The sequence below is a fragment of the Abrus precatorius genome, unplaced genomic scaffold, assembly GCF_003935025.1.
Source record: "Abrus precatorius isolate BTA unplaced genomic scaffold, Abrus_2018 Scaffold3, whole genome shotgun sequence".
Classification (NCBI taxonomy): domain Eukaryota; kingdom Viridiplantae; phylum Streptophyta; class Magnoliopsida; order Fabales; family Fabaceae; genus Abrus; species Abrus precatorius.
The window spans coordinates 25,468,658-25,490,919 of NW_020874373.1; the positions used below are offsets into that span (position 1 = coordinate 25,468,658).

The 22,262-nt window shown below is 31.7% G+C and overlaps 2 protein-coding genes across 2 annotated transcripts; both read left to right on the forward strand.

Moving 5' to 3' along the window:
- Positions 1-6,581: 6,581 nt before the first annotated feature.
- On the forward strand, positions 6,582-10,744 carry LOC113861656. Its single transcript, XM_027494618.1, has 5 exons — positions 6,582-6,662; positions 7,297-7,395; positions 7,508-7,605; positions 7,878-8,194; positions 8,615-10,744. The coding sequence occupies exons 2-5, from the start codon at positions 7,387-7,389 to the stop codon at positions 9,052-9,054; spliced, it is 864 nt and encodes a 287-aa protein (XP_027350419.1). The 5' UTR covers positions 6,582-6,662; positions 7,297-7,386; the 3' UTR covers positions 9,055-10,744.
- LOC113861655 (thiamine-repressible mitochondrial transport protein THI74) lies at positions 10,580-17,983 on the forward strand. Its single transcript, XM_027494617.1, has 4 exons — positions 10,580-10,876; positions 11,007-11,690; positions 11,785-12,205; positions 17,076-17,983. The coding sequence occupies exons 2-4, from the start codon at positions 11,106-11,108 to the stop codon at positions 17,396-17,398; spliced, it is 1,329 nt and encodes a 442-aa protein (XP_027350418.1). The 5' UTR covers positions 10,580-10,876; positions 11,007-11,105; the 3' UTR covers positions 17,399-17,983.
- Positions 17,984-22,262: the final 4,279 nt, after the last annotated feature.

Genomic DNA, 22,262 nt, shown 5'->3' on the forward strand with positions numbered 1-22,262 from the left:
TTTAAATAAAAAACTTATCCCTTCTTTTAAAGTGTTAGGACATGCGTTTAGAATATAGAGCATGGGAGTCTGCATCTCACATGCTTTAATTGTGGAAAGTGTGAGCATAAATTGGAGTCTTGTGTAAATAGTCTCAAACCTCTCTCAGATAAGATAGTTTCTATTTTTAATCATAACCCACTAGAGAGGGTTAAGGAGGATGAGCCTATTATCCCTAACTACTAGTCTAGGAGAATGTTCTGAATTCTCTTAGGGATTTGCCTAGGGAGGAGTAGAGCCACTTTAGTCCCTAGATGCTAGCTAAAAAGTCTTTTAGGAAAAAATCAGATTATCATAGAGGGTCAAGTAGTTTTGCCTCTAATGGGAAGGGCAAAGAAATTTCTTTTGGGACAAGATTTGGTGTGCTACACAAATTTGAAGGTGAGTTGGGTTAGGAAGATCACCCTATTAATAAAAACCTATCAAGTGTAAGGATAAGTCCTATTTGAAAATTTCTCCTCATAACGAAGGACCTAAACCTAAACTCGTAGGTAAGACTTTGATGGATCTTTATATTAATAAGCACTCCAAAAGGCCAGCTAAACCTAAAACTAAGGTGAAGTTTGAGAAATTAGGTGAATAAAAAAGAACTAAAGTTAAGACTGAGGTTCAAGATTTTCCTAAAATTGTTATAAATAGTCTAGACAATAAAATTGATGGACATGGAGTTAATGAATAACTTAGGTATAAGGGATCAGTGTCACGACTCCTTTTTAGAAAGGATTTATGACATACTAAACAATTTACCTCTGTATAAAACTTATGCATTTTGAAAAGGATTAAGACTTAACAAAATGTGAAAGCTCATAGTTCAACAATAAAATAAGGTCTCGTAATAAAATGTTGAATATGCATATATATAATCATCCATTAACAATATTTACACTAGAGTTGCTCGACACGGAGCCTAAAATACAAATTATATCAAAATTTATACTCCATGACCAAATTGATAGCCGAATAATCTAGATTTACAGCCAAGACTTAGACTAATAAAAGTAAAACTACAAATAAAAAAAAAAAAAGTCTCCAACTAGGACCATTCCTCAGTCAAACTCTCTAGCTTGAGAAGTGGACCCTTCATTTGACACTCTTGCTTATGTACAGATTATTGCAGCACACATGCAATACAGACAAAATGCAAGGATGAGCTTAGTTAATAAACATTTATAATCATAATATTGGTACAAATATAATTACATATATAACATAGTACATGAAAATGCTTAGCAAAATAATACAATAATTCAGCCTATTCCTAACCCATCTAATGCAAATGCAATAGCTCAGATCAACTGGTTTCATAGCTCAAAAAATCAAAGACAAACCTACAACTGGTTCAGCTTCGACAAAGTTTTCTCTGAGGAGAGAAGGTGAGAGAATAGATAGAAAATGAGAGGAAAAAGTTGTCTGGTGATAAATGAATGTTTTTTGTGTCGAGGTTCCTTAAATACTCTTCTAGATCTGCGCACTCTCACTTGAGCGAGCTAATTCTCACTTGAGTGAGCCCTGCCCTCACTTGGACGAGGCCTTTCTCGCTTGAACGAGAAAATCAGACAGTGCCATTTACGCATATTTCTACTATTCTTGCTCAAGCGAGAAACATCTTGCCTTAGCAAGCAGCATTCTTGCTTGAGCGAGAGGTCTAAAGAGTTCCTTATTTTTTCTACGACTTTTCGCTTGAACGAGTTCATCTTGCCTGAGTGAGGTTATCTTATCTTATCTCGCTTGAGCGAAATCGCTCTAGAATGTTCAATCCAATATGACTCAGTCTCGCTGAAGCAAGGCATACTTCACTTGAGCAAGAAATCCTATATTCGGAACTCCAAATTTTTTTCAAAACGAGGCAATATAAGTCCTCCGTTGTAATCCCTACATTAGCATACTTATAAAACATTCAACAATTAATCACACACTGTAATTGCATGGCTCTTTATTCAACAACTATACAACTCACATAATTTATACAACCAACAAGTGAAAATTCATATAATCCATATATATATATATATATATATATATATATATATATATATATATATATATATAGGTCTGATAATTAGGACCACTTTACTAATAATTAGATATTAGTTTGAAGAACTATTTAATAAATTACTAATAATAACATATAGTATCAATAAGAATGACTTACATATGTGGCTTTAGATCGTGTATTAATCCACAGAGTTTTGTCTTTCTTGCGAGTGTGTGTCTCCATGCAGAGATGACCTCTTCATTAGGTTCTTGTTCAGCTTCAAAATCACGAAAAATTCCAAATTCAGTACCAACAACATCATAAATCATTTCTTCATAACGATTATTGCTTTCTTCCCAACTTACATTACCTACATCTTCACCTGATTGCAATATATTTGAATTGCCTACGTGATTTTTCACATTAACTACTTCCCCATGCTCAGTCTATATCCAATAATCATGTTTAAATCTAAACTTATACAAATTATACCTAATTGAATCAATATCCAAAAACTTTCTACACTTGCACTTAGAACATGGACACCTAACTTTCTAGTTGGTGATGAATTGCTGCAAATTACAACAAACATGTATGAATTCCTCTACACCCTCAAATAATTCAAGTTTTATTCCCTCTCCCGACTTGGGTGCAACCTATCATACATCAATTGACGATTTCTGAGAAACATCTGGAGCAAGAACTATATAAACCTAATACATATACACAATGTTATATCAACCTTCTATTATACATTACACAAACTTTTAATATAAATTTTGGCAGAATCTCCCTTAATACATGTTAATTTTCTTACATTTGTTTACCACTTTTTTACAAAAATCAAAATTTTCATCACACATAACAAATATATTATATAGCAATATATTAATCAATGAATAAAATACAAACACATCACAATCCTAAACCGTTCTAGAGCACATCCTTTTATAACTCCACAACATGTATATTCTGCAAGTTTCACAAACATAAATAATCCCATAGCACACAATAATCAGGTTAGGAGAAGGACCTTTATGCCATTCCCTCCAGTCATACAATCTCCAATCTTACAACTCTATCTTAGAAATTTTAAGTCTCTAAAATACATAAAAAATAAAAAAAATAAACTAATTAAAAGTTAGAATATCATACTAGGAACACAATTATGCAAATTATCTTTCAAATAGATACTCCAATCACTCGGAAAGGCCAAAAATTGAAGATCCTAGAGAGAGAGAAGTAAGAGAGAGAGAAAATTATGCAAAATGAGGAAGAAGAAGGAGGAGGCGCAATTTTATGGGTTTCGCACATTACAGAAGAAAAATTCGTCTGTAAATGGTTTAATGAAACAATGCATTTTAAAGGTTCAATTATAGACAAATTTATCCGTCTATAAATTCATCAAGTTCAGTTACAAACGGAAAAAATTGTCTGTAAATTACCAGATGAAAAGTCAGTAAAAAACGACAATATTTACGACAAATTTTTCCGTCTGTAACTCCTGCTCCAAATTTTCTTCTCATTTTCAAATTACAGACGGAAAAATCAGTTTGTAATTCCTGTCTAAATTATTTCGCGCCAAATGATGGGCAAACTACAGACAGATTTACAAACGAATTTTTCAAAAAATTTTAAAAAATTTTCACAAATTCGTCTGTAAAGCCGTCTGTATTACAGATGGCGCTGTCTGTAAATGGCGCTTTTATAGTAGTAAAAAGTTATATGATGAAACTTTGTTAGAAGATGACTTCCTCTCCTTCTGATTTATGGGCTTAGGTTATGAGCCACAAGTATCATTTTAGTCCTGGCCAAACTCTGAAGGTTAGAAAAGTGTCCAATCAATCTTATATGTTGAAAAATATTATGTGTGTTTGGCCTATCTCTCAAGGTCTAGGTTAGGTTGTGAAAGATGGAATGTACATAAAATTTTGGACAAATAATGAATTTCTAGGATTGATAAATTGATTAATCATGCTAAATTTCTTGTTTCTAACCTTGATCTGGATTCTCTTGTTGCTCTGTTCTTAGACCAAGGTAGTTGGGACAGGGATATAATTTTGCCCTTTCTTCCCAATCAAATTGGTAATACTATAGCCTTGATTTACCTCCTGCTAGATCTAGAGGCCTTAATTTTGCTTTCTGGAATATGTCTAGTAATGGTATATTTACCCTAAAATTAGCTTGCTCCTTATGAAATAATGTTGTTCTTTGCTTAGAGTAGAAGTAATGATCTGTTTAACATCATTTGGAACTAGAATGGTCTTTCTAAAGTTGCTTTCCTTATTTGAAAAATTGCTCGTGAGAGATTAATCACCAATGAGAAAAGATTCAATATAGTTATGATAGATTCTCCTACTTGCTCTGGATGTGAGAATGGACAGAAAATCATTATGCATATGTTAAGAGATTGCTATTATGCTAGGAAAGTTTGGAAAAATTTTATTCTAGCTTACTAGTGGGTTTTGTTTTTCAACTCTGGTATATATTCCTAATTATTATCTAATATGTCTAAATCTTGTATTAGGTACTTTCATAACTGGTCTATCACTTTTGACACCGTTATTTGGCATATTTAAAATGATAAGAATCATTTTATATTTCAAAAAATTTCTATTATACCTAGTTATCCACATTGATTAGCCCAAATTAAATGTGGATAAGATATTTTGTTGGGTATTCAACTAACAATTTCCTCTTATGCCCATTTAATATGGATTGAGTGATTCTAAAGAAGTTACCACTTGTGTTAAATGTCCCTATCCCTTCTTATTTAGTGTTCTCTCTTATCCGTTTTGTCATGTTTGCTTACATTCGTGAAGAAGTCAACTTTTGTGTTGATTTATTTTAACTAAATTAGGCCCAAATTCCTATCTCCTTTATTGTGTTTAAAGTCTCCCTTCGCTCCTTTCTTTTTTATCTTTTCTTAATTTAAATTTTAGCTTACTAGATTTTCCTTGTATATTTTGGACTTTTAAACTTCTTTTAATGAAAAAATATAAAAATATTTAAAAGTGACACGTATCTTTAAAAAAATAATTGCTTTTAAAAAGCATTTTTTTATAAAGTAAAAACTGATAAACTAAAATAATAAACAATTTAACATTTTTAACTTTTATATTATCTACATTAAAATTAAAAATTTTAATCAAATGATAAAATTAATTATTTTAATAAAATATTTTTATATGTAAAAATTAAATTCAACAACTCATTAATATTTTTTTTTTCCTTATCATGATAAATCAATAATCATGTTTATTGTTTATTTTTATGTTTTTCTTTTTCTTTTATGTGTGTAATTGTATATTAAGAATATTTAACTATTATTGAGCATGTAAATAATTATTAGAAGTTACTTTGACTTAAAAAATTTTAACGTCCACGGTGGCTGTACTTAACTCGAATAAGATAAACAAAATAATATATGTAATTTAACAAAAATGTAATATATTTATTAAAAGATACATATTAAACTTTTATAAATAAAATCTTTTTTAAGATTTTTTATTTTATATATTATATATTTTTTATATTATATCTATTTTATAAGAGATAATTATTCTTAAAAAAAACTTTAACCAAATAATAAAATTAATTGTTTTCAATAAAATATTTTAATATAAAATTAAATTTAATATTATCAAGCACATAAATCCATTAATTCTAATTTAACATTAATTATATTAAATATATGCACTTTAGCAAAAAAAAAAAACTTAAACTCAATAATTCATTAATATCTTTTATTTTAAATTTTTTGGTGTAAATTTTCATCACTTATCTACTTTTTCTTCTTTTATTTATGTGTAGTCGTATATACTTGCCTCGAACTATTCTTTTAATAAGTTGTTGAAATATATTGTATTTTTAAAATGGTACCCATATTATATTTTAAATATTTTACTGTATATCACAATTTATAATTTATTTTTAAGAAATATCAATAATTATAAAATACATATATTGAACTCATAATTACTTTTATAAATCTTAACAATGTACAGTCGTATAAAATAAATGCAGTTAATTTTAAATGTAAATATTATTTTATTTATCAATTTATGTGTAATATATAATTAAACATTTTGTAAATTTTTATTTTTATCATAATAGTTCTTATTATTTTTTAATATTTTAAACACAATTTATGTTTTTTAATTAAATTTAATCAATTATCATTAATTTTTTTAAAAATATAAATATTAATAATTATAGTTTTAACTATAAATGTATAAAATATTAAATAGATACAATTAATTTTTTACACACGTAAATATATACACTGAAAATTTATTATATTCTAATAAAAAAATGTTAAGAATTTAAATATGAAGATTTAATTTTTTTAAAATTAATTTCAACAAATGATTTATGTAAATTTATATAATTTATTATAATATTCTAAAAATAATAGAATGTCATCTCAAAATTTATGAGTTGATTAAATTGATAATATAGAAAGCACGTGGATATAAGTTAGCTGTGTAGGTTCTAGAAGGTGATGGAGGCTTATGGAAAGGGCAAAAGTGGTGGTCGTAGAGAATCTACATCTCCCAAACAATAACACCTCTATTTAAGGAATTCCCCTCCCACACTTTTTCTCATGTTAACACTTGCGTTGCTTCCCAATATTTTCCTGTCCCCTGTAAGAGCTCCCTCTCTCTCCCTCTCTCTCTCTCCCCTACCTTTTTGTGATCCAGTTGTGTTTGTTATATGGTGTGGTTTATTAGCTGTATTCTTTGGAGAGGTTTTTTTGGTACGGTAGCTGTTGGATTTGGTGCGTCCATTGTGTGTTGGATCTGAAGACGTTTAGAAGTTTGAATTTTGGAGTTGGGTTCTCAATTGGGTCGTACCCAATTTAGGGTAAAACTTCGGTTTCTGGGGGGGTTCAACTAGTGAAAATTTTCAGGCGTGCTTTTCTTTGAAAAGGGTCATTGTTTTTTGTGGAGGATGTGGATACTGAATTGTGGTTTTATTGATTTTCTCTTATGAAATATTTTTTCTCCGTTTTTATGATGAGATATAATTCTCTGTTTTGAGTGACACGTCGTTTTTATTTAATAGTGTGTTTTCATGTGATTATGTTAAATGTTGAGGGTGTGTTTTGTGTATGAGAAAATAGGGTTGGAATAATGAAGGAATTTACGTGACTTGATGCGCCTGTTTCCCCGTCGGACTCCTGATTTTGCTATTTTTGTCACCTTTAGTTTATAAAGGTGTTCTTCTTTTACGGGTGTTTCCATACGAATCTGACCAAATTTCACTTTTGACTCGATTAGGTTCTTTTGATCCGTTCTATTGGAGTATTTACAACATTCTTTTATAAGTATACATAAGAAGCTGACTAATTCTACATTGAACTTTAGCAGATGGCTGAGGTATGTTGTAGTGATAATCTTTGTCAGATGTAGCTCTTGTTCATGTTTAATTTCCTCCTAATGCTTTGCAATTATTTTGACATTTATCATTACGTTTGATATTTGATTGCAGGATGGTCACAGGGTTACTCTAAATGTTTATGACCTAAGCCAAGGACTTGCTCGACAGCTTTCAACGTCTTTTTTAGGGAAAGCTATTGAAGGCATATGGTGAGTACTTCTCTTTGTCGTGGGTCCAAAGCAAAATGTTATTGATCCTGATTCCGTAGTTAGTAGTTGTTTATGCATGTGTTGCTGGAATTTTGATGCTGTGATTATTGAACTAGTATAGAAACGGATATGACCCTGAACATATCAATACCTTAGGTTTGATTATTTTTAAAACGTTGAATTTTTGGATGTACATGCCAGCAGCTTCAGTGTGCCATTCCTTTGTTGGTACTTTGAAAGGTTGTAATTTGGGATTCCTGTTTGTACCTCAGGCACACAGGAATTGTGGTTTATGGTGACGAGTATTACTTTGGTGGGGGCATACAGCATTCTCCTGCTGGAACAACGCCATATGGAACTCCTCTTAGAGTGGTGGATTTAGGTGTGACGCATGTGCCCAAGGATGTCTTTGAAATGTATTTGCAGGAAATCAGTCCTCGGTACTTGCCTGAAACTTATAGTTTGCTTACTCACAATTGCAATAACTTCAGCAATGAAGTAGCTCAATTTTTGGTTGGTACAACCATTCCTGACTACATTCTACAGCTCCCTAACGAAGTTATGAGCAGCCCAATGGGGGCTCTTATATGTAAGTTATCACCTCCAACACTTTCATTGATATCAAAATATGTTCTTGGTTGTGTCTTCTTGTAGGTATGGATATTTTAAGTTTGCTATATTCCTACAGAATTCAATAACCAGCAAACAAAGTAAAAGTAATGAAGTGTTAATGGCTTGTATGGAATATTTTTCATGTTCTTAACAATTACCTGCTACGCTTATCACTTTCTTCCATTTGTCTTTTATTCATTTTCAAACTACATTAATTGATGGCTTAAATAAATTGTTCCTTCTAGAAATTGAGCGAACTGAAAAGTTTCCAGCATAGTGTTAGGCAATGTTTCTCTGTAACCTTGATAATGATTCCTATTTGAGATGCCATTTTCTTTATTTGTATTGACGTGTGCTTGATTTGTCATAATCTGACATTCCATGTTTCATTTTGCAGTGCCTATGATACAGAATTTAGAAACAACATTGAAATCTGGCGGAGTTCCACAAGTGCCCCAATTTAGGCCTTCAGCTACAGTGAATCCTTCACCTACTGCAGCTAACACCCAAAAGAATTCAACTAATACTAACTCAACCACTCAGAAAAGTTTGAGCAGAGAGGTGGATAAGGAAATGAAGGGAAAAGATGGTAATTCTAAGACAGCAGAAAAAGAAGTATCACCTTCTGTGAGGCCAGCTGGGGAACCACAAAAGTCATCACCAAATGGGGTTACAACAGATCCTCTTGGAGATGCTCGCAACAAGGTTCAAGATGAGATTGTCAAAGAGTTTGCTGCAATTATGGCAACTGGGACAATGCGTGCTAGTGAAGCTGCTGCTCTAGCCACCAAAAGAGTCATGCAAAGATATGGGAACACTGCTGTGTCACAAAGTTAGCAACACTTGTGTTTGTCATTAAACATTAGCTGGATTAAAACTCAATACAATTACTGCATTTTTAGTGCTGCATTCATACAATTGATTATTATTTGATTATGGAAAACTTGATAACTTATGCTAGCATCTATTTTATGATGAGAATATGCAAAGACTATTTGGTTGTGAGCCATAGAAGTCTGTGTGCAACTATAATGAATATGAAGTGATCTCGAGTGGAGTACTTATTAGGCGAATCATCTCAACATGATGGTATAATTCTTGGATTATAACAAAACTAAGCTTATCTTTATGAGCAAGGCTGTTTTCCTCCATAGCAGATTTAAAGCAAAGAAAGGAACTAGCTAAAAGCTTTACAAACCAGCATTGAAGGATTCTTTTTTGAAGAGAACAACGTTTCCGCTTAAATTATATTATAATCCTAAATTTGGATTTAGTTTTTTTAATTATAATAAATTTAAATTTGAAGAAATTAGATAATATGCGAATATACTTGAGATTGAGTAAGTTTGACGAGATTGAGTGCATTGAAGTTGCTTCAGTTATTATTAATCGTCATTCAAATTGTTATAAACTTCCATTCATTCTTCTTGTTTCAATTTTTTTAAACAAGTATTATTCAGAATTTTAGTCAAACTTTACAGCTAAATATCATTTAAGAAATAATAACTTATTCTCATTCTACATAAGAATATACTTAAGGGAGACAAAAGAAGGACGATGTTTAATCTAGTAAGACAAAATATTGCTAAATTAGTTCATACTTTCTATTGTCTCTTATTTACGTTTGAATGATATTTGACAATGTCTTATGTATAACATTAATATTTTGTTTTGTACATGTTGGATTCATTCTCATACTTACTCCTATGATGTATTATTAAATTAAAATTCATCCCTACAAATGCAAGACATGTTACATTCAAATAACCCACTAAATTTAGCCTATTACAAAATTTAAAATATATTTAACATACCCATATGTACCTCACCTTGTTTATGTTTTTATATCTTTCAAAACTCAACTATAACTCTCACCCACAATCAATATTGTTATTCTGCGCTTTCTATTTTGTCATAACCTTTGTCACATTTTCAATTAAAATTGAATGTTAGACACCGTCCAAATTGAATGCAAGTGTCCCCTTTACATAAATCAAATTTCATTTACGTAAGTGGGGTTACTTTTTCTTCAATTTAAGATTGTTTCATTCACCCTATGTTGAGTACATGAACTATTGCTTCAACTCATTTTATTTTTTTAGCTAACGTGTGTTAAGAGTTAAAAAAATATTTGATAATAATGAATTAAACTTCTGTTATCTAATTCGTCACTTAATAAAACTCAATTGATGGTATAAAAAAGTTAAAGACTATATATCATAACAAAATTTTTTAAAATAAAATCCAAAAAGTAGAACTTTTGAACGGAGTAAATAGATTTTATTTTTGAAAAACCTCTCAATATGCCACATACTCCTCTTTTGGGTTTACATTCTACACGCAGCCGCGGACTGGAAACTTCACCCACAAACAGAGCAAAAGCTTGTTACCTTTTGGGCCAGCACCTCGGGTGGTTTTAAGAAAATAAAGGGTCACACGCCCCAAAATCGGATCCGACCCACGTATTCGCTTTATCGAATTGCTTGCGGATTCAGTTTCCGCGTGGATTCAATTTCAACGGCATTTGGCCCCAAAAGTAAAAAAAAATAAAAAATAAAATCTGAAACGATTGCTTCATTGTTCGCACAGAAAATTGAAATCAATTTCGGCGAATATTGTGACTTCTTCTTTCGATCAGCCGTCACGGATTTTCATACAGGTACATCCTAACGTACTAATCGCTTGTGTCAAATTATGACATTTCCCCTTTCAAATTTTGCTTCAATTATTTCCATATTTATTTAATTCTGAGCGTCTGATCCAAAATATATATTTTTTGTTGCTCTTAGGTGATATTTTACTAAAATTGAGAAAATGGGTATTGATAATTTTTCCATTAGATAGGGTTTTTCCTTCTGGGCAGTCTAGATTTGGAGTTTGGGTGATGCATGGATATGGGATCAAAAGATGTGCATAGTAAAACATGGAAATGGGCACAGGGTTTGATATACATATTTGCTGTGGCAACAATTTGGATAGCTGCTAGCTTTGTAGTACAATCTGTTGTAGATGCTGGTGTGTCACCATTCCTTGTTACCTACATCTGCAATTCATTGTTTTTGGTGTTGATTCCAATTGTTGAAATTGGGAGGTATTTGGAGGATTCTTATGGGGGTTTATGGTTTTGGAGGCGTGAGCAGTGTAGCCCACATTTGGAGAGAAGGGTAGGGGAGTCAGAGCAGGCTATCCTTCTCAACGATAATGATGCAGGCAATGAAACTCGTGAATCCTCGGTTCTCGAAGAGGTTGGTGTCAGTCAACAAAGGAGCTATGGTTCTGAGTTGCTGCCCGAAGACAGGGTGATGAGGGTATTGGGTGATCAAATTAATGTGGTTGAAAATGTTGATAATCAGTTGGATGAGAAAGGGCGTTGGAGCCGGTGCAGAGTGGCCAAAGTTAGTCTATTGATATGCCCATTTTGGTTTTTAGCTCAACTCACTTTTAACCTATCATTGAAGTATACTACAGTTACGGTATGTCAATTTGGATTTAACCTTCTGGATTTTAATTTCTGTTTCACTTAATTATCTGGCTTAAATTAGTTCCTTCTTTTTATCTCATGCGCAGTCAAATACTATCTTAAGCAGTGCATCCAGTCTTTTTACCTTCTTGGTCTCTCTGGCATTCTTGGGTGAGAGGTTCACTTGGTTAAAGCTCTTTAGTGTTTTTCTTTGCATGGGAGGAACAATAATTGTAAGTCTTGGCGATTCACAATCTGGTTTAAGAACAGTTGCATCAAATCCTCTTCTTGGAGACTTTTTTGCACTTGTTTCAGCAGGATTATATGCAGTTTATATAACTCTTATTCGCAAGAAATTGCCTGATGATGATGGAAAGAGTGGTGAAGCCAGTACAGCTCAGTTCCTTGGATTTCTTGGGCTTTTCAATGTTTTGATTTTTCTTCCAGTTGTTGTCATGCTCAATTTTACCAAGATGGAACCTTTTAATATACTTACCTGGGAGCAATTTGGTCTGATAATCGGTAAAGGTCAGTAGTATTCACTATTTATACTTGTTCTTTTGAATTTTGAAAGTTGCAAAGTTCTTTACATGCTCTGCTGCACAACTGAAAATGTTATTTAGTGTTTAAGGACATACCTGTTTTACCTCTTTCCTCTCAACATGCCATTTTCATCTGGTGTTCTACAAATAGAAGGCATATACCTAAAATCATTCTTAGAAGCATAGATTGTTTATATATGTATAGATGTTTCAATGTTTATACTATCGAATTCATATATGTGTGATATTTGGAAGCTATATTTGCCTCCACAACCACTTATATTATCAGTAGAGGAAGAATTTGGGTATTGCAATCAATCTGGTGTAAGATTAAATTTCCAAACTTGTAGAAAGTATTATCATTATTTCTCCTAATATGAAGCATGTACTTGGACACTGCATATATAAAAGAATATTAAGAGACATTATTTTATCATGTAAATACTTGGTCTCTTTATAAAAGAATCCCAAAACAAGATAAGATTATATCTTTCAAAACACAGCATATTCACCTTCTCAAACCAATATACTAAATTAAATACTTTTTTTATGATAACGTGCCTTACAAAATAGGAAGAGACTTTAGTTTTTAATATGATGCAACCCACACAAACACTAACACAAATAGAAGGGAACAGAAACAAATAAAGGATTGGAAAAATTGGGAAGTATATTATTGATAGCAGGTAATAGACAAAACAAAATGCACTATGAGGGCAACAGCTCCAAATACCCCAGAGCTAGGCTTCTAAATCTAATAGAGAGCAAATGCTTCTCTATCCTGCAATACAAAAACAGAATCACCATATCTCCCTACCCCTAGCCTCATCATGCCTAAATAATGGAATATTATTGCCCCTCCCTAACTAACTCTACCAGCTCAGCATTTCTTTTGTCCTTCTCTGATTTCTTCTTTCTCCTCATGTAGACAAGCCATTACATTGCCTTTTGGGTCCTCATCATTTCCTCCTCCATAAAAAAGAAGCTTGTCCTCAAGATGCAGCTGCAGAAATTGACTCTGAATGTCAGTTGCATTCTCTCATGTAACCTCCTCTACTGGTTTGTCTGTCCATTGAATCAGTCACTGCCTCACCTTTTCACTATGTTTATTGATCACCCTTGAAGCCAACACAGCCTCAGGAGTCCACATGTCTTCTCCTGCTTCCCCTAAACCTGCAGGTAGCTCAGGTTGCACGTGGTAGTTCCCCACTGCCTTTTTAAGCAAGGATACATGAAAAACCGGGTCTATCCTACTTGTTTCTGGTATATGACTAGTAGCATCAGAGTCAATTATCCAAAGATCCTTAGGCACAGTACCAGAAACATTGAAGGAGAGGAACTTCAAATTCTTACTAGTCATGGCTAGAGAATAAGTGCTAGAAGGCTTACTAAGTGATTCCATGTGGTTCTTCAAACGCTCCACTTTTGCTCAAAGTGTAGGTATCTCCTCTGCTTGTTGAAAAATTGATTATTTTTCATATTCCCTATATCAAAGGCTACTTGATGGACCTGCTTAGGAGCTAGCCCCTAAATCCTCTCGAGCTGTTGAGGACTGTGTTCTTTCCATGAAGCTTAAAACATGTGTCTTTGGTGTGACCTAACCTCTTACAATAACACCAATGATCATCCCTATTGGTAATAGGTTTTGCAAATCCTGAAGTGTTTGTCCTTGGTTTAGGAACCTTTCTAGAAGCCAAGGTAGAACCTGCACACTTCGTGGTTTTTCGTTCATACCGTTACACGATTCTCCTCTCTTGAACAATAAAGAAAGCTTCAGAAAGTGAGGGAAACTTTTCTTTACCCAGTATTTGTGCCCCTATAAGGTCCCACTCTAGATTAAGTCCTAAGAGAAACTTGAAAAGTCAAAAATTCTCAATGGAGTCAGCATATGCAGTGGCATCTTCACTGTTCTTTTACGTCAAATTGTGATATTGACCCAACTCCACCCATAACCCATATATGTTTCATAATAGTCTATTACCGGAAGCACTCCTCTTTTGGCACCAAGGATTTTACTTTCCAACTCATAGCAAGTGGAGATGTCTTTCATGGATAGTTTTGCCAAAGAATATCCCAAATTTCTCGGGTAGTAGAGAAAAACATGTAAGTTTGACTAATTTTCAGAATCATAGTGCCCATAACCAGGTCATAATCAGAGAATCCTCATCATCCCATACCTCAAAGTCTTCATCTCCCTCTGTTGGAGATTTTCCTTCAATATGGTTCAGCCTACTTTTGGCCCTTGAAAGTTGTCTGAATGAATTGAGTCCACTGTAAATAATTCCGATAATTGAGCTGGTTAACAGAGGGAATCGTTGGAAGGTTGTGAGCACTCAAAGGCATTAGTTGAGTGACTTTGGGATAGGTGGTGGTCTTGGGTCCTTCTTTTTCAGCCATCACAACAGTAAAACTTGAAAAATAAAGAGGAGCAAATTCGAAAAACAAAAAAAAAACAAGTTTGGGGTGTTCCTTAATGGAACTGAATTGGGACTCCCAAACAGTGATAAAGCGGCACTGAAAAATAGCAATTGAGCCCAAAAACAGACTTGGTGAGAGTAAACAACCTTGTTTGTAAAAGTACCGTTGTGAATGGAGGTCAAGAAGGTGGCATGTGAGCTTCACGCATCGGTACTTGTAGTGATGCATGGAGGTGCATGGCAAGATTTCTGGTGATGCCACTTCAGGGTATGGCTCAATAGTGTGATTTCAGTGGTAGTGTTTCTGGTTTGATCGAAGCAATCTCTAGTAGTGGGCCAAAAATAGTGATGGGCGACGGTGTATAGGAACTAAAAAAATTGGTATGAGTAAGGTATCAAGCACTTGGTTGTTGCATTCAAGGCAACCTAGGGTTCAATTACTGTAATGAAGGCGACTATGGGGTTTATATGCACAGAAGTAGAGCTCCCAAGGATCTGGAGCTCTGATACTAACTTGAAATAAGAGATTGAATATTATTTTTTTGTGGGTCTAAATTTATACAAGTGTACAAGGATCTATAAATGGAATCTTGATATTACAATCTTAATTACTGTGTTTACATAATCCTAGTATTATGTTCCTAATTACTATATTTACATATCAACATTTCTAGTTACTGTATTTACATATCAATAAAACAAAAGATAATCTTGCACCAAATCAGGATATATTCTCTCAACGATTACTTTGCAAAGTGTAAGTTGCAATTTCCCACCATGTGCTTTAACCGAAATTCAATTTCTAATCTTCTGATATAATAATATGTATCACTTTACCAACTTGTCATTTGCCTCATGTATTTGTAAATTGCTTTTAGTTTCTTGCCTAATAACAGAGTAAATCACAGCATTGCAATGTGTTAATTTTTTTGTTGTGGACAAAGTAAAATCATTCCAAACTACAGGGTGGGGAACTAATAATTTAGAGTGAGCTCATGTGTCAGCTACATGTAGCTTATTATTAAAAAATGGATGGGAGAAAATCACAATTAGATGATAATGGAACAAATCATGAATGATATGGACTCAATTTTGTGTGAAGTGAATCCTGGGTCAAAGCATAGGGTTGAAAAGTTGAACTTACCATTTTACAAAACTCTTGTGAGAAAACCATATTATTTTGTCATTTTTTGTGAATGGGAAATAAACTGAGTTTGGATTAAACTTAATTTTTGTTGTCTAATTTCCCTACATGGGAAGAATTGATTTGATAGCATATAGAAGTGTAAACCATCCATGAACCTTCACCTAATACTGATAGCTTGAACCTGCACCTAATACTGATAGCTTAAGTTTTTGGGATAGCTGGCTCTTGACATGATATTAGAGCCTCTCTATGACCAGCGTACCAAGTATTGTAGAGTTCAATCTTTGGCACCCTCCATTATTTTGAATTTAAGTTAAATTTCAGTACAAGATAAGGTTAGTTTGTACATGAGTCAAGCACATTAGGCCTTCTTTGCAAGAGGGTGCGTTAAAATTATAAAAGCATAAAACCATTCATGTACTTTTACCTAACAACTTAAGCCTTTAGGATAATTGGTTTATGATAGGTTTTATAAAGACTTATAAGGCCAATAAAGCAAGAAGATTAATTCAAGCATGAGAATTAGTTCATCATAAATTTCTCTGTTTTTTTGAAAGGGGAACTAGTGTCTGGCGATTATAAAATTTTGTAGTCCTAGAACATAAGAAACAATAAAGGATGGCCTACTCCATTGAGTTTCCAACCATTGTTGGATCTTGGAAGGATCAATATATATGCAACCTTACCTCAGTGAAAGGAAATAGGAAAAAAGTGGGAAGGAACAACAAAGTTACCAACTTTTTATTTGTTGAAGTCCTAACTATATTTTATCAAGAAAAATGCTTTTCTTTGCAAGTGTGAGTTATTTGAGATATTGTAAATCTTAAGAATTGGTCTAGAGCTTCATCATTAGCTGAATGCATATATTTCAGAACATGGCTACAGCGATTTAGTCAAATTTCCTTAAAATATCAAAAGATATCCACCATTGAATTAGAATTCTCGAACTTGAAACATAACTATTCGTTACTTTCACTTTTGACATTCATAACGAAGTGACTCTAAAGCCATTTGTGTCATTATACTTTTTCTTTTGACTTACCTATTAATGGTTTCAAGAGATTTTTCACCAAATTTATGGAAAATAAATCTGCATTTGCACCTCACCTCAAACTTAACATAGTTAATAACCCTACATTTTAATATTTTAACAAATATCCAGCACTTTGATATTTCGTTGGTTTCAACAACTCCCTTTTACCCATGGATCTTGGCTTGGTATTTTAGTGGATGCCTTTCCTCACTCTATTAGACATGTACATTTCATAATGTATAGATTTTTTTTCCTATAGGATTGCTGGATAATGTGCTGAGTGATTACTTGTGGGCCAAGGCTGTTCTTCTTACATCAACCACAGTAGCTACAGCTGGACTTTCAATTCAGGTCCCATTGGCTGCCATTGTTGATACCTTGACTGGAAATGCTCCTCGCTTTATGGAATACCTTGGAGCAATAGCTGTCATGATTGGCTTCACTGGAATCAACATTCCTTCCGATACTTTTAGCAAATTAGGAAAAACTACTGTGGAATTGGAAAATGAGAACTTGACTATAAGAACTGAAGAGCTTACTTTGCATAGCCATAGAAGCCAAGATTCACCCTCCACATCATAGCATTGTACATTGCATTCATTTCACGTGTTAGTTGAAGGATGGTCTTGTGTAACCATACCAAAATTTTGAGGAAACATTGAAGTTAGTCTTTGAAATTGTATGGATTGAACATTCTAGTCCTCAATATTTTAAAACTTCTTTATTTGTCTGACTTTGTAAAAAAATATTTATTATAGTCCTTTTTTAAAATAATTTTCTTACTGTTGTTTTGCGCTAAAAAGGACTAAAGTAAATGTTGTTTTACAAAGTTAAATTTGTAAAATTTTCAGAAACTAAAATGTTCGATATATACAATCTTTGAAGACTAATTAAAAGATTAAGTTGGCAATAACTGAAATGTGCTGCTATACCAGACATTGAAAATACAAGAACCAGGGAAGATAGTTTACTAGAGGAACAAACGAGATTGCTCCTGGAGATATGTAAACGGCCTTGTGGTTCAGCATTTTGCTCCTTGGACGAGATTTTCATTCATGATTTTGGTGCCTTATTATAATGTCTAATAATTTTGGGATACTTTGTAAATGTAAAAGGTTTCAAGTCATATTCGCTCGTTTAATAATATTATATCAAATGGCATATGACTCGTATACATCGATGCTCTCCACCGTATATGTTGCTAGTTTAATATGTAGGTTATGTCGAAAAAAAAAAAAGAAGTTTATGTAGCTTGTGTGACGCGTTGCAAATTATTTATCTGTGAACACGTAAATTCTAAGTTAATAACTGCAAGTTAACAATATGTTATCGTTATATATATATATATATTATTGTTTTACTTTATTTCAATGGATAATATTTTTATAAAATATAAATGAATATTAAATTTCAGATAATAAATCTACAAATGTATAAATTATATATATTTTGTTATATATTATTATAAAATTAATATAAGATAATTTAATTGATAAATTTTGCATATGATTAATTATTAGTGTAGGGTTTGATGTGCAAATTGAACACAATGTTTTAGTGGAGAGCAGAATCTCATGTTTTGTACTCTCTGGCTCTGAACGTTCTCTTTTGTTATACGTGGTTTTACTTGTTTTAGTGAAGTTAAAATGTATCATCTAATCTTGTGTTTTTATCTGTTTTATTCTTAAAATGCACCAAACATAAAATGAAACATATGATATATAGCATGCCATTCTAAAATGTCAACTAAATACTCGTTTAACAAAATGTTCTTTTGAGAATGGTTAAATATCTTATTCTACTCTTAATAATGTCATTTAAAACTTTTTTACCTTTTCCATTTAAATTTAATATTTTATACTGTTAGAAAGTAAATTGGGCAGCTGGTAGTATAAATTGTCAATTTGACAAATTAATTGCGTGGTTATTAAAGTTACACATGATTTCTAGTCTAATGATACACTAGTAACTATTTCCTTAAATTGTCAAAAACTGCAACTTAAGTTAAACACGGCGCAATGAAACAATAGGTTGTTTTCATATCATTTTAGTTGGATAGCCATTCAGTGTCAGCGGTAAAAGATCAAGAATAGTTAGGGCCTGTTCGATTGAGTTTTATTTTTTAGTTTTTAAAAATTACATTTGAAAACAATTTTATAAAACTGTTCTTAAGAAGAGAATGAAAATAAATTTTGTTTGGTAATTTAGTTCTCAAAACTGTTTTTAAGAAGAAAAAATAAAAAAATTTGTTTGATAATTTTTTTTTAAAATAAGTTTTAAAAACACAAAAAAATAAAATGTGTTTGGTTTCATTTACTTTTTTATTTAGTATTTTAAATTAAATATATAGATATAATTTTTAATTTTAGTATTTTTATTTAATTAAATATATATTTTATATTTAAAAAATATTGAATTGAAAAATTATTAAAATATCAAAATTTAATATTAAATTAAAATAATACTTGTAATACTAAGAATTTTGTAAATTATGAAATTATAAAATAAATTAATATTAAACTAAAAAATAATGATTAACTTTAATAATAAAATATTTTTTAATAAAAAATATAAATATTATGAATAAATAATATCACATAACAAAAAAGTAAATAACATTGATATAATAAAACATGTAAATATGTATATTATAAATAAATCATGTAACATATGTATAACTATTTGTAATTGTATATGTATAAATTAATACTAACTAGTTGTTATATCATGTTGTTATATCATGCTCACACAAAATAAATTAATATTAAACTAAAAAATAATGATTAATTTTAATATTAAAATAATTTAAAAAAATATATAAATAGTATGAATAGGTAATATCACAAAAAAAGATAAATATCACCAATACAATAAAACAAGTGAATATGTATATTAAGGATAAATCCTGCAACATATGTATAACTATTTGCAATTGTATATGTATAAACTAATACTAACTAGTTGTTATATTGTGCCCACATTTGATTCGTAATATGATCTCTAAATGTTGCCATCTCGGCTACACCTTAATCAGATAATCTGACTAAATTATGATCATTGGAGCTAGTTTCTTCTATACTCGAACTTCTATTCTCATGCTCACTTTTAATAAAATCCATTTCTTCCTATATCCTGAATAAATCATCATTCAAATTTCACTTTCGTATGTAATTATGAATAGCACAATATGCTAGCATATTACTATGAGTTGTTGCTTGGAAGGTTTATATGGAGGCATCAATTTCAAAATAGGAAACTTGTTTTCCAAGATTGCAAAGCAACACTCAATTGTCATTCTCAAAGAAGAGTGTCTGTAGTTGAATAACTCTGTAAGACTCCTTGGTTGTCTGGCTTGGCCTCTATATTCTTGTGCATGATACCTTTCTCCTCTATAAGGGGGAAGAAAACCTCTCGTACATGGATAGCCAGAATCATAGCCAGAATCAACAAGATAGAACAAACCTACATTACATAAAATATATATTTATGAATATTTCTTCATCAATTAAAAATAACCGAGTTATAATATAAGTGCTCACCTTTAGATGGCCTTGGAAAATTTGCATTTGGGTTAGTAAGTGCATCCAAAAAAACTTTTGAATCATGTGCACTTCCTTCCCATCCAGAATACACGAATGTAAACATCATATTAAAATCACAAGCAAACATAACATTCTGTGTGATAGCTGCCTTTCTATCTCTATATGCAATTTGTTTTTCAGTAGGAACCTGTGCACTTATATGAGTGCCATCAATTGCACCTATGCAGTTCTATAACAATAACTCAAAATAAATAAAAAAAACAAGATAGAATAAAAGAAAAAAAAAGAATTGATTAAAATAACAAATAAGTATTACATACGTACCTTGAACCAAGGATAATATTTTGACTCATTTTTAATCTTATTGGGCAATTATGTAGATTCTTGTTTTATCAGCTCTTTTCCAAACAAACACACTGCTCTTAATACTTGCTTAAAATAACGAGAAACTGTTTTTATTGAGTGTTGAAAGTGATCTGCAGCAACTCTATGACGAACATTCTGGCCAATTATAAAAAAAAACATAGCAACCTTCTCTTCAAGAAGAACATTCTTTGAGTCACTTAAGTAACTCTTTTCCCTCAACTCATCACAAAATTTAACAAAACAATCCTTCTTCATTCGAAGTAACTCAAAGCAAGTTACTCCAGATTCATTTAATAACTCTTGAGTATAATCACGACCACTCAATGCAGATGCTCGAACCTTTCTTTTGTTCAGAAATTTATGACCATAATCATAAAGCATGTTAACTAAAAGAAACTCAGCTAACTCATCATCACTTGACTCAGAAGAAGAATCACCACTTTTATCAATATCCATTATGATTATAACCTGTCATATAATTCCACAAAATAAAAACATTGATAAAAAAGATATTCGATGAAAATTATACAATAAAAGTGAAATAACATAACATAAAATTCAAAGTAGTTCATAAAAACACACAAATAAATGTTCATCACAAATTAAAAACATAATAATAGATGTCTAATGTTTTATCCTTAAAGCCTAAATAACCATGCTTGTTTCCTAGTAGTAGACATAGCAAGAAACATTTTCCTCCAATCAGGCTTCCTAAATTTTTCTAAAGCTTTTACATAAACGTCATCTAGTATGCTTTTAATCTCTTCGAGGGCAGCCACACACTTAGTAATAGAATAATCTGGTGTAACAAGTGAAGAAGTAGCCTTCATACTCCTAGCCTTATACTTCTCAGCTTTTGCCTTAGATGCTTCAGCCCATGCTGCAAGAGCCTCTCCCATTTGTAATGTCCTAGACTCTTTCCTAGACTTGTGCTCTTTTACTTGAATTTTTCATTTTCCACTACGTGAGATGCGCTCCACTTCCATTGTGTTATCATCTGAGCTATTATTATCAACAATTAAATAACTCCCACTATTAAGGTATTGACAAGCTCATTTTCTTCATCCGTATTTGGTGGATCTTGGGTAGATGAATGATGAAGTACTCCAGTTGCAGTACTTCTATTAAATATCATTCCCAATAACTTATAATGGTCACATCCTTTCTTTTGAAATTGAGCAGCTTTATCATGTACTTAAAATAATATAAGCAAATAGTCAATACAGTATTAATTATTGAACATTAAATAAATAAAAAATAAAAATATTAACTATTAAATTAAATCATACCCATAGATAATTTTTTCATACTTCTTCACTTGCAGTGACAGTGTTAGTTTCTGCATTCCATCCAAATCCACTTTGTTGCAAAAGTAAAGAAAATTCACGATAAATAGCTTGTAGCCTGTGCATCTTTGCCTTTAATTCTTCTGATTTATTTGAACGATTTGTTGTGGAATTTAACTTCATAGTTATTGAATTCCATGTTCTAGAGTGAAACACACCATTTGACATGTTTCCTTTCGTAGTTTCATCAAC